This window comes from Salmo salar, chromosome ssa15 (assembly GCF_905237065.1).
Source record: "Salmo salar chromosome ssa15, Ssal_v3.1, whole genome shotgun sequence".
NCBI lineage: Eukaryota > Metazoa > Chordata > Actinopteri > Salmoniformes > Salmonidae > Salmo > Salmo salar.
The window spans coordinates 63,126,144-63,139,206 of NC_059456.1; the positions used below are offsets into that span (position 1 = coordinate 63,126,144).

At 41.7% G+C, this 13,063-nt stretch overlaps 1 protein-coding gene across 1 annotated transcript; it reads left to right on the top strand.

Annotated features, from left to right (window-relative positions):
* Nucleotides 1–6,494: 6,494 nt before the first annotated feature.
* LOC106571852 (amphoterin-induced protein 3-like) lies at nt 6,495–10,865 on the top strand. Its single transcript, XM_045695244.1, has 2 exons — nt 6,495–6,925; nt 8,276–10,865. The coding sequence occupies exon 2, from the start codon at nt 8,295–8,297 to the stop codon at nt 9,702–9,704; it is 1,410 nt and encodes a 469-aa protein (XP_045551200.1). The 5' UTR covers nt 6,495–6,925; nt 8,276–8,294; the 3' UTR covers nt 9,705–10,865.
* Nucleotides 10,866–13,063: the final 2,198 nt, after the last annotated feature.

Below are 13,063 nucleotides of genomic sequence, written 5' to 3' on the forward strand. Positions count from 1 at the left end.
GAACAAAACGCGGCTATTTGGATATAACGATGGATTATTTGGAACCAAACCAACATTTGTTATTGAAGTAGAAGTCCTGGGAGTGCATTCTGACGAAGAACATCAAAGGTAATCAAACTTTTGTAATAGTAAATCGGAGTTTGGTCAGGGCTAAACTTGGTGGGTGTCTAAATAGCTAGCCGTGATAGCTGGGCTATGTACTCAGAATATTGCAAAATGTACTTTCACCGAAAAGCTATTTTAAAATCGGACACCTCGGAAGCACAAAGGAGTTCTGTATCTATAATTCTTAAAATAATTGTTATGTTTTTTGTGAACGTTTATCGTGAGTAATTTAGTAAATTCACCGGAGGTTTGCGGGGGGTATGCTAGTTCTGAACGTCACATGCTAATGTAAAAAGCTGTTTTTTGATATAAATATGAACTTGATTGAACAAAACATGCATGTATTGTATGTATAACATAATGTCCTAGGTGTGTCATCTGATGAAGATCATCAAAGGTTAGTGCTGCATTTAGCTGTCTTCTGGGTTTTTGTGACATTATATGCTAGCTTGAAAAATGGGTGTCTGATTATTTCTGGCTGGGTACTCTGCTGACATAATCTAATGTTTTGCTTTCGTTGTAAAGCCTTTTTGAAATCGGACAGTATGGTTAGATTAACGAGAGTCTTGTCTTTAAAATGGTGTAAAATAGTCATATGTTTGAGAAATTGAAGTAATAGCATTTCTAAGGTATTTGAAAATTGCGCCACGGGATTACACTGGCTGTTGCGTAGGTGGGACGATTTCGTCCCGCCTAGCCCAGAGAGGTTAAATAAGCATGCCCCTTTCAAGAAATTTAGAACCAGGAACAGATATAGCCCTTGGTTCTCCCCAGACCTGACTGCCCTTAACCAACACAAAAATATCCTGTGGCGTTCTGCATTAGCATCGAACTGCCCCCGCGATATGCAACTTTTCAGGGAAGTTAGAAACCAATACACATAGGCAGTTAGAAACGGCAAGGCTAGCTTTTTTAAACAGAAATTTGCTTCCTGCAACTCAAACTCTAAAACGTTCTGGGACATTGTAAAGTCCATGGAGAATAAGAACACCTCCTCCCAACTGCCCACTGCACTGACGATAGGAAACTCTGTCTCCACCGATAAGCCCACTATAATTGAGAATTTCAATAAGCATTTTTCTACGGCTGGCCATGCTTTCCCCCTAACTACCCCTACTGCATTTAACAGCACTGCACCCCCAACAGCTACTTGCCCAAGCCTCCCCCATTTCTCCTTCTCCCAAATCCATTCAGCTGATGTTCTGAAAGAGCTGCAAAATCTAGACCCCTACAAATCAGCTGGGCTTGACAATCTGGACCCTTTCTTTCTAAAATTATCTGCCGAAATTATTGCAACCCCTATTACTAGCCTGTTCAATCTCTCTTTCGTGTCGTCTGAGATTCCCATAGATTGGAAAGCAGCTGCTGTCATCCCCCTCTTCAAAGGAGGTGACACTCTTGACCCAAATTGCTACAGACCTATATCCATCCTACCCTGCCTTTCTAAGGTCTTCGAAAGCCAAGTCAACAAACAGATTACCGACCATTTCGAAACCCACCGCACCCTCTCCGCTATGCAATCTGGTTTCAGAGCTGGTCATGGGTGCACCTCAGCCACGCTCAAGGTCCTAAACGACATCGTAACCGCCATCGATAAGAAACAATACTGTGCTGCCGTATTCATTGACCTGGCCAAAGCTTTTGACTCTGTTAATCACCACATCCTCATCGGCAGACTCAGTAGCCTTGGTTTCTCAAACGATTGCGTCGCCTGGTTCACCAACTACTTCTCTGACAGAGTTCAGTGTGTCAAATCGGAGGGCCTGCTGTCCGGACCTCTGGCAGTCTCTATGGGGGTACCACAGGGTTCAATTCTTGGGCCAACTCTTTTCTCTGTATACATCAATGATGTCGCTCTTGCTGCTGGTGAATCTCTGATCCACCTCTACGCAGACGACACCATTCTGTATACTTCTGGCCCTTCTTTGGACACTGTGTTAACAACCCTCCAGACGAGCTTCAATGCCATTCAACTCTCCTTCCGTGGTCTCCAACTGCTCCTAAACACAAGTAAAACTAAATGCATGCTCTTCAACCGATCGCTGCCTGCACCTGCCCGCCCGTCCAGCATCACTTCTCTGGACGGTTCTAACTTAGAATTTGTGGACAACTACAAATACCTAGGTGTCTGGTTAGACTGTAAACTCTCCTTCCAGACTCACATCAATCATCTCCAATCCAAAGTTAAATCTAGAATTGGCTTCCTATTTCGCAACAAAGCGTCCTTCACTCATGCTGCCAAACATACCCTCGTAAAACTGACCATCCTACCAATCCTCGACTTCGGCGATGTCATTTACAAAATAGCCTCCAATACCCTACTCAACAAGCTGGATACAGTCTATCACAGTGCCATCCGTTTTGTCACCAAAGCCCCATATACTACCCACCACTGCGACCTGTACGCTCTCGTCGGCTGGCCTTCGCTTCATAATCGTCGCCAAACACATTGGCTCCAGGTCATCTACAAGACCCTGCTAGGTAAAGTCCCCCCTTATCTCCGCTCACTGGTCACCATAGCAGCACCCACCTGTAACACGCGCTCCAGCAGGTATATCTCTCTGGTGACTCCTAAAGCCAACTCCTCCTTTGGTCGTCTCTCCTTCCAGTTCTCTGCTGCCAATGACTGGAACGAACTACAAAAATCTCTGAAACTGGAAACACTTATCTCCCTCACTAGCTTTAAGCACCAGCTATCAGAGCAGCTCCCAGATCACTGCACCTGTACATAGCCCATCTATAATTTAGCCCAAACTACTAACTCTTCCCCTACTGTATTTATTTATTTTATTTATTTTGCTCCTTTGCACCATATTATTTATATTTTAACTTTGAACTTTCTTCAAACTACAAATCTACCATTCCAGTGTTTTACTTGCTATACTTTATTTACTTTGCCACCATGGCCTTTTTTGCCTTTACCTCCCTTATCTCACATCATTTGCTCACATTGTATATAGTCTTATTTTTTTCTACTGCATCATTGATTGTATGTTGTTTTACTCCATGTGTAACTCTGTGTTTTTGTATGTTGTCGAACTGCTTTGCTTTATCTTGGCCAGGTCGCAATTGTAAATGAGAACTTGTTCTCAACTTGCCTACCTGGTTAAATAAAGGTGAAAAAAAAAATTCATGCTAATAAAGCTTATCTGAGAGACAAGAGAAAGAAAGAGAGAGGGACATTGGCAGTTTACACACACACACTGTATCCCTCTCTTAATCCACAGGGATTTAGTCGATCCATCAGTATGAACATTTTAAGTATAACACACTGTCAAATAGGTGCCATCAGAAAGTATTTACACCCCTTGGCATTCTCCACATGTTGTGTTATAACCGGCAATTAAACTGGATTACATTTCTGTGTCATTGGCCTACACACGATACCCCATAATGTCAAAGTGGACTTATGTTTTCGGTACTTTTTACAAACTAATTAAAAATGAAAAGCTGAAATGTCTTCAGTCAATAAGTATTTAACCCCTTTGTTATGGCAAGCCTAAATAAGTTCAGCAGTAAAAATGTGCTCAACAAGTCAAATAATAATAGACTGTGTGCAATAAGTGTTTAACAGTTAAAACAGTTGGGAGAAAACTGAGCTGGATCAACATTGTAGTTATTTGACAATATGACAGAGTGAAAATAAGTAAGCCTGTATACAATACAAATATTCTAAAACATGCAATAAGGCATTAAAGTAAAACTGTAAAAAAATAATAACTTTAAGTCCTGAATACAAATAGTTCTTTTTGGGGTGAAAACCAAGGCACATATCACTGAGTAACACTTCATATTGTCAAGCATGGTGGTGGCTGCATCATGTGTATGCTTGTCATCGCCAAGGACTAGGGAGTTTTTTTAGGATAAAAAGAAACTGAATAGAACTAAACAGACAAAATCCTAGAGGAAAACCTGATTCAGTCTGCTTTCTAACAGACACTGGGAGACAAATTCATCTTTCAGCAGGACAATAATCTAAAACACAAGACCAAATATACGCTGGAGTTGCTTACAAGATGACATTGAATGTTCCTAAGTGACCTAGTTACAGTTCTTACTTAAAACGGCTTGAATATATATGGCAAGACTTAGCTGTCTAGCAAAGAATAATGTGCAAATATTGTACAATCCAGATATGCAAAGCGCTTAGAGACGTACCCAGAAAGACGTACAGCTGTAATCACTGCCAAAGGGGATTCTAAGATGTATTGACTCAGAGAATGGAATAGTTATCTAACAAGATACAGTTGAAGTCGGAAGATTACATACACTTAGGTTAGAGTCATTAAAACTCGTTTTTAAACCACTCTACAAATTTCTTGTTGACAAACTATAGTTTTGGCAAGTTGGTTAGGACATCTAGTTTGTGCATGACACGTCATTTTTCCAACAATTGTTTCAGACAGATTATTTCACTTATAATTCACTGTATCAAAATTCCAGTGGGTCAGAAGTTTACATACACTAAGTTGACTGTGCCTTTAAACAGCTTGGACAATTCCAGAAAATGATGTCATGGCTTTAGAAGCTTCTGATAGGCTAATTGACATCATTTGAGTCAATTGGAGGTGTACCTGTGGATGTATTTCAAGGCCTACCTTCAAACTCAGTGCCTCTTTGCTTGACATCATGGGAAAATCAAAAGAAATCAGCCAAGACCTCAGAAAATAAATGTAGACCTCCACAAGTCTGGCTCATCCTTGGGAGCAAATTCCAAATGCCTGAATGTACCACGTTCCCATGTATAAACAATAGTACGCAAGTATAAACACCATGGGACCACGCAGCCGTCATACCGCTCAGGAAGGAGACGCATTCTGTCTCCTAGAGATGAACGTACTTTGGTGTGAAAAGTACATATCAATCCCAGAACAACAGCTAAGGACCATGTGAAGATGCTGGAGGAAACAGGTACAAAAGTATCTATATCCACAGTAAAACGAGTCCTATATCGATATAACCTGAAAGGCCGCTCAGCAAGGAAGAAGCCACTGCTCCAAAACCGCCATAAAAAAGCCAGACTACGGTTTGCAACTGCACATGGGGACAAAGATCATACTTTTTGGAGAAATGTCCTCTGGTCTGATGAAACTGTTTGGCCATAATGACCATCGTTATGTTTGGAGGAAAAAGGGGGAGGCTTGCAAGCCGAAGAACACCATCCCAACCATGAAGCACGGGGGTGGCAGCATCATGTTGTGGGGGTGCTTTGTTGCAAGAGGGACTGGTGCACTTCACAAAATAGATGGAATCATGAGGTAGGAAAATTATGTGGATTTATTGAAGCAAAATCTCAAGACATCAGTCAGGAAGTTAAAGCTTGATCACAAATGGGTCTTCCAAACAGACAATGACCCCAAGGATACTTCCAAAGTTGTGGCAAAATGGCTTAAGGACAACAAAGTCAAGGTATTGGAGTGGCCATCACAAAGCCCTGACCTCATTCTTCTAGAGAATTGTGGGCAGAACTTAAAAAGCGTGTGCGAACAAGGAGGCCTACAAACCTGACTCAGTTACACCATCTCTGTGAGGAGGAATGGGCCAAAATTCACCCAACTTATTGTGGGAAGCTTGTGGAAGGCTACACGAAATGTTTGGCCCAAGTTAAACAATTTAAAGGCAATGCTACCAAATACTAATTGAGTGTATGTAAACTTCTGACCCACTGGGAATGTGATGAATGAAATAAAAGCTGAAATAAATCATTCTCTCTACTATTATTCTGACATTTCACATTCTTAAAATAAAGTGGTGATCCTAACTGACCTAAGACAGGGAATTTTTACTAGGATTAAATGTCAGGAATTGTGAAAAACTGAGTTTAAATGCATTTGGCTAAGGTGTATGTAAACTTCCGACTTCAACTGTATATTTGTGTTTTATTTTTCATCAAAACATTTTTTTATGACACTACAGAGTATTTTGTGTAGATCGTTGACCCCAAAAATTACAATTAAATCAATTCTAATATTCCTTGTAACACAAAAACATTTGGAAAAAGTCAGTGTGAATACTTTCTGAAGGGACTGTAATGGTCACCGCATTAAATGTTAAATGTTAATGTTTTAAGCCTCCAAACCCCATCCTCTGTTAATGGCAAAAAGAAGGCAGATTGAAGAGGGAAAGAGAGAAAGAGAAAAGGGTCACGAGAGAGAGGCGGCGAGAATGGGGAGAGAGAGAAAAAGAAGGCACAGTAGTAGAGAGTAAGGAGGGAAACAACCATCATTATTTAATCATGAGAGTGGTGGAGAAACATGGTATGCTCTATATGAGATTGTGGGAGATTAAGTGAACTGTGTTGTGCTTGTAACACACAGCAAAGCACTGCAGGATGTTTATAAAGCACCGCTCGCAGCGGAGGATGGATAAAGCCCTCAGAGCAACTTTCACAGCGGACAGAGACTGAGTGAGTGAGAGAGAGGCATCTCTGCTCAGGATTCCACCTGGGGAGAGGGATCAGAAGCTTTCACTTCGAACTGAACAGTTGGGTACATGCGGATAGCTTATAATGAAGTACAATTTTGGGGTCCTGAAGTTAGAAGCAACAATTGGATACTTCTGTGAAGGATTGCTTATAATGAAAAGTACTTTGGGGAAAGAGAAAACAAACAGGATTCATCATCTTTGAGAAGTTTGTTTGAGCAGGTCTTGGAGGTGTCGTAGAGTAAATATCTGATAGTGTGATTAACTTCTGGTCATGTTCTTTAATCTTATTCATGACACTTATGTGTCAGTGGTAGCAATCAAGTTTTAATAGCATTTTGGTGACGATGAAGACAAACCATTGAATCACTTTTACAGGAGGGGAGTTACTCTTCAGGTAAAATGAACTGCTATTCTGTATATTAACCCCTGGTACTTTTACTCTTGACTACAAAGACAGAACATTCTTAATGAAAACATGCATCAGGATATCGCAAAGTGTTGTTACTGTGACTGTTTGTTTCCTCATAAATAAAATATTTGGTAGTTTCACTAGAATGAGTTAAATGCATATAATTATCAGGGTATATATGCGATAAGTGGATAATAAAAATCACTGGATAATAAAAAAAGGGGGCACGGATTATAAAACTTCTAGACAGAGAGGTAATTTACAGATTATAAAGGCTTTCTATGGTTTATTTAGTGATACATTTTTCATGCTTAGCCCTGTAAAAGTATTCTGACCATCCACTATTAAGATCTCTCTTGGGCATTTCCATGTAAAAAGCCCCATGATCAGTAGGTTTATAGGAGCACATCACACTTGGTGTCAAATGGAAGCTAAGAGTCTATATTTGAGAAATTAAGGCATATATATATATATATACACAGTTCCAGTCAAAAGTTTGGACAGACCTACACATTCAAGAGTTTTTCTTTATTTTTACTATTTTAGAATAACAGTGAATAACAGTGAAGACATCAGAACTATGAAATAACACATATGGAATCATGTAGTAACAAAAAAGTGTTAAACAGATCATAATGTTTTATATTTTAGATTCTTCAAAGTAGCCACCCTTTGCACACTCTGTAGACATCTTTGCACACTCTTGGATTTTTTTTTTAACACTTTTTTGGTTACTACATGATTCCATATGTATTATTTCATAGTTGTGATGTCTTCACTATTATTCTACAATGTAGAAAATAGTAAAAATAAAGAAAAACCCTTGAATGAGTAGTAGTGTCCAAACTTTTGACTGGTACTGTATATATAATTTTTCAACCATTTTCCATCCAAATGATTCACAGTACAGTATAGCACAGTACACATTAGTACATTACAGTAAAGAAAAGTAGAGTACGGTATAGGTCAGTATAATACAGTACAGTAGAGCACACTAGAGTACAGTATAATTTACTGTATTGTACTGTGGTGTGCTCTACTATGCTCTACTCAGTACAAAACTCCATCCCACCAAAACAGACTGAAATTTCAGGTGGTCTTTTCAAACAGCTCTTACACTAAATGGGCATTGTCATCATTTTCACAATTTCACAGTATTCCAACCTCAGTGTGGAAATATATATAAAACACAGCAAATCACATTTTTGATTGCACTGGGCCTTTAAAGTGAAAGATCGGAGTCTCAGCGTCATTCTGTTACCTCAGAATTTCCCTCTACTGTTTTCATTTAACCAGGGAGCCCCATTTAAATAACAAATCTCTTTCCTTGCCTAGGAGACTGGGCCAGAGCAGAATGACCTCTCACTTCCCTCCAGTTACCACTGTGGTGCTGCTGTGTCTCCTGCTACACTCCACCGATGGGACATGTCCCTCCATCTGTCTCTGTACCTCGGACACACTGAGCTGTGGCTCCCAGGGCCTCACCAGACTTCCCCTCCTCCTGCATCATACCACTGCCACCCTGGACCTCAGCTACAACCGGCTGGGTTGGATTGGCCCAGGCAGCTTCTCCAGCCTGCCCAGACTGGACACCCTCCGCCTGGCCAATAATCAGCTCTCCACCATAGGCCATGGGGTCTTCCACAATGCCTCCAGCCTCCGCCACCTGGACCTGTCCTCCAACAGGCTGCAGGTGATGGAGCAGCACTGCCTGCAGGGTCTGTGGAGGCTGGAGGAGCTGCTGCTCTACAACAACCGTATCGCCCACGTGGAGGGTGGGATGCTGAGCGGTCTGAGCAGCCTCAGGAAGGTTTACTTCAGCCTCAACCAAATTACAGAATTCCCTTTCTTTTCCATACAGGACCACAGTCATCCGTTTCTCACCATGCTAGACCTATCCTCCAACCGTCTGACCACACTACCCTGGGAGGATGTGAAGGCACTACCGGGGTCAGTTCAGAAGGGACTGTACCTCCATAACAACTCACTGGTGTGTGAGTGCTCCATGTACAGTGTGTTCTGGCACTGGGAGCAGAGGGGTTTTGACTCAGTCCGGGAGTTTACAGAAGAGAACACCTGTCTGATCTACGGCGAGCCCCGCTCCTCAGTACAGATCCTCCAGCACTCCCGCTACTTCCAGAACTGTACGGTGGGGAAGGTGGTCTCACTGCCTGTGGCTGTTCTCATCTCCAACCTCATAGTGTACGAGGGGGAGAGGGTGCAACTGGACTGCCAAACCTCCCTTCGAGGTAAAGAGCTGTCATACATGTGGGTCTCACCAAATCAGGAGCATCTGACCTGGACAAGCTTCAATGACACCCTCATGAACGTGTTCCCTAATGGGACTTTGGAGATCCCAGCAGCCAGGGTGAATGACACGGGAGTCTATGTATGCATGACCCGGGACAACAAACACATGCTGAACGCAACTAGGGAGGTGAATGTCACCGTGGTCAGTGCCATGCCTTACTCCTTCAGCACAGGCTACACCACCTTGCTGGGCTGTGTGGTCTCCCTGGTTGTCATACTCATGTACCTCTACCTGACACCCTGCCGGTGTGGGTGCTGTAAGCAGCCCCAGGCCATCCCCATCCCGGCCTACAACCCGGGCACCCTGGCCTCCATCTTCTCCCCCACACTGAGCAACAAGCACGTGGTGTTCATAGAGCCCATGCTGGAGGATCAGAACGGGGGCCTGAGGGTGGCTCTTGCCACGGAGCGGTCCACACTGCAGTGGGAGTGGGACACCAGCGGACTCACCTAGTTAAACTATGAGAACCTGCCGCTGACAAATAGCACTTTGACAATTGAGCCCCTAACTGACAACATACATGTAACAGGTAGTTCTAATGGAAGACTGTAATTACATCCTCGTTCCTCTCCTCTTTGTCTCGTGGAAGGCTTCATCTAACCGGACTATCCTTGGGAATAATCGCTGAGCCATGAAGAGAGTGAAAGAGAGCTCCTCACAGGACTGTACAAGGGCTCTTACTAATGTTCCTCCTGTTTCCTCTCCTCTTTGCCTCATTAAAGATCAGGCATTGAGTTTTGCTGGATTAGACAGTATAATATTTCCCATGCTATTGGGAAGGGTTGGAGCAAAGTTGATTGAATTCAGCCAACATTCCAGTGGCACACTAAAGAGTCTGGACTATGAAGCTGTGGCACTGGAGCCATTTTTATCTGCTCTCAGTTAATACAGTAAATTCTCCTATTCTCAGAAACATGAACTCCCCTTCTGTGTGGACTCATTCTACTCCCTTCACAAATGTAAAAGCCTTACATTGGTGTAAGGATGGGCAGATTGCAGACAGATTTCCACTAACATTAGTTTTTTCTCAAATTTGTCAACATTAGTTAATTCAATTCATTTAAAATCCAAAAATGGGGGTGTTTGAGTGGACACGTGTGTGAAAGGGGTGGAACAGAATTGAGCAACAGTGAAGAGGATTCCTATTGGGAGATATATTTTGGACTTGGCCAACTTCCACGAAAGCTCATAGAGCAATAGAGTGTGTTTGGAATTGAAATGATTTTCATGGGATTATAGTTAAGTGTGATTACAGGTAGATGTCGATGTATCTAAAGCAAATGGTAAATGTTGATGCTTCCCTGTGGCTCAGTTGGTAGAGCATGGTGTGTGCAACACCAGGGTTGTGGGTTTGATTCCCACGGGAGGCCAGTACAAAAAAAGAAAAATGCATGAAATGTATGTATTCACTACTGTAAGTCGCTCTGGATAAGAGTGTCTGCTAAATGACTAAAATGTAAATGTAAGTGGTTTTATATCAAGGGAAATTAAGTAGATTACAGCTAGAAGATAGTTGGATAAAGTTCACTATATTTTGTTGTTTCATTAACCTTATTAATTCTGTACAGTTAATGTAACCACATTGATATAAATCATTTAGGTACTCTATACAAACTCCTGATCCTGATGTATTAATAAATCTTTATTGGACCCTTAAATTAAAATGTGTGCTTGTCATTGTTGGGACTGAAAGCATGTAAAAAAGAAGATACAGAATGTATTAAAATACTAAGACAAAATCCAGCAGGATTAACAAAATTTTGCTGTAGGAAAATAGGCTACCCGCACTTTGAAATATTGGACTGCAAAAGAGGAATTATCATGCCGTGTAATCTGATAATCCTAAAGTAGGGCCTTTAATAACATATAGGTTGCAATTTAATCAATTAAATTCATGTTTACACAGTGTCCTAGTTACAAACCCTTAAAACCACAATCCTCTTCCTGTAAGGTGAGTCTACCTGTGTTACTAGCATACCTAGCACAGGAGGTTGGTGGCACCTTAATTGGGGAGGACGGGCTTGTGGTAATGACTGGAGGGGAATTACTGGAATGCTATCAAATACATCAAACACATGGTTTCCATTTGTTTTATGCCATTCGATTTTACCCTTATTTTACCAGGTAAATTGACTGAGAACACATTTTAATTTACAGCAACGACCTGGGGAATAGTTACAGGGGAGTGGAGGGCGGATGAATGAGCCATCCTCCCCTCAGCAGCCTCCTGTGCTACTTAGTAACATTCAGATTCTACAGAACCCAAAATGTAACCAATGTTGAAACTCCTAGAAACACTAGACCACACATATCTCCTATCAACTTGTTGCAACGCAATCTAGCCCCGACAATAATGACGTTAGTTCTATGATGGTCATGTTTATCTGGCATGTGGCACTGGCAGCACAGGAACCTCAATAAGCATGTCAACAACAAGCCAAAAACACACCACCAACTTTAATAGGCCACAAAGACTGCATCTCTTCGATCCATCAGAGCAGAACACTTTGGTACGGACACCCCCAAACAAGCCCGAAGTGACAAATTATAAGATTTGTCACTTTCTCCAAGCAAATCTGAAGTTAAATATTATGGTTTGTTTTTGTTGTGATGTTTTAATCTAGCAGGCTTTAAATGGCAGACTCGCTGCAGTATTAGAAACGGGGGTGCGGGTGCACCAATAAACGGGGGCAGACACACACACCAGAAATGGATGTAGAGCTGTGATAGGAGAATTCAGCAAAGCTAAAGACTCTGACAGTGAGAACATTATGGCAGTGGCAAAGAGACCACCCAGCTAACACATTTGGTTCATTGGAAGTTGTGGGAACGTATGTTTTTGGTTTCCCATTGGTTCTGGGAACAAAGCCATATGTTTCCTGATCGGTAAAACTTAAACGTTTTTTAAACGTTCTGAGAACGGGAGTGAAAATTTCGCCTGTTCTGGGAATGTTTATTTTTAGGTTGCAGGGAGGATCTGAGAACGTTTTACTCTGGTTCCTTGAACATTTTCCTGGGAGGTTTTATTGACGCTCTGAGAATAGAAACTACAGGGTATTTGGAGGTTTTTAATAACTTCCTTAAAACTTTCACCGAATGTTCCAATAACACTCCAAGCAAAGATAGGACACATAGAAATTAATTCTTAGGCATAAATCATGCACAGACATTTATTTTTTATTGTGATACGGCATATGTGAGATTCAAACCGATAACCTTCTGTTCTCTATCAATGGAATTAGTCTATTACGCCAACAGAATGGGGCTAGCATGCCATGTTTTTTTACTCATGCAAAGCTGTTCATTTTAGTCTATTCAAACAGACCCTATTTCAAAGGAAACAAGCACTCATTAAGATCAGGTGTGGTCAATTAGTGGCTGCATCCAACTCACCTGGACACACTTTACAAGAGTGGATAGAGTTTTGTTGATGCTGAGAACGAAATGTATACACAATAGAAAGATGAGTGGGAGGCCCCGGTGCACAACTGAGCAAGAGAACAAGTACATTAGAGTGTCTAGTTTGAGAAACAGACACCTCACAAGTCCTCAACTGTCAGCTTCATTAAAGAGTACCCCCAAAACACCAGCCTCAACGTCAACAGTGAAGTGGTGACTCCGGGATGCTGGCCTTCTAGGCAGAGTTGCAAAGAAAAAGCCATATCTCAGACTGGCCAACAAGAAGAAAAGATGAGCAAAAGAACACAGACACTGAACAGAGGAACTCTACCTAGAAGGCCAGCATCCCGGAATTGGCTATTCACTGTTGACATTGAGACTGTTGTTTTGTGGTACTATTTAATGGAGCTGGC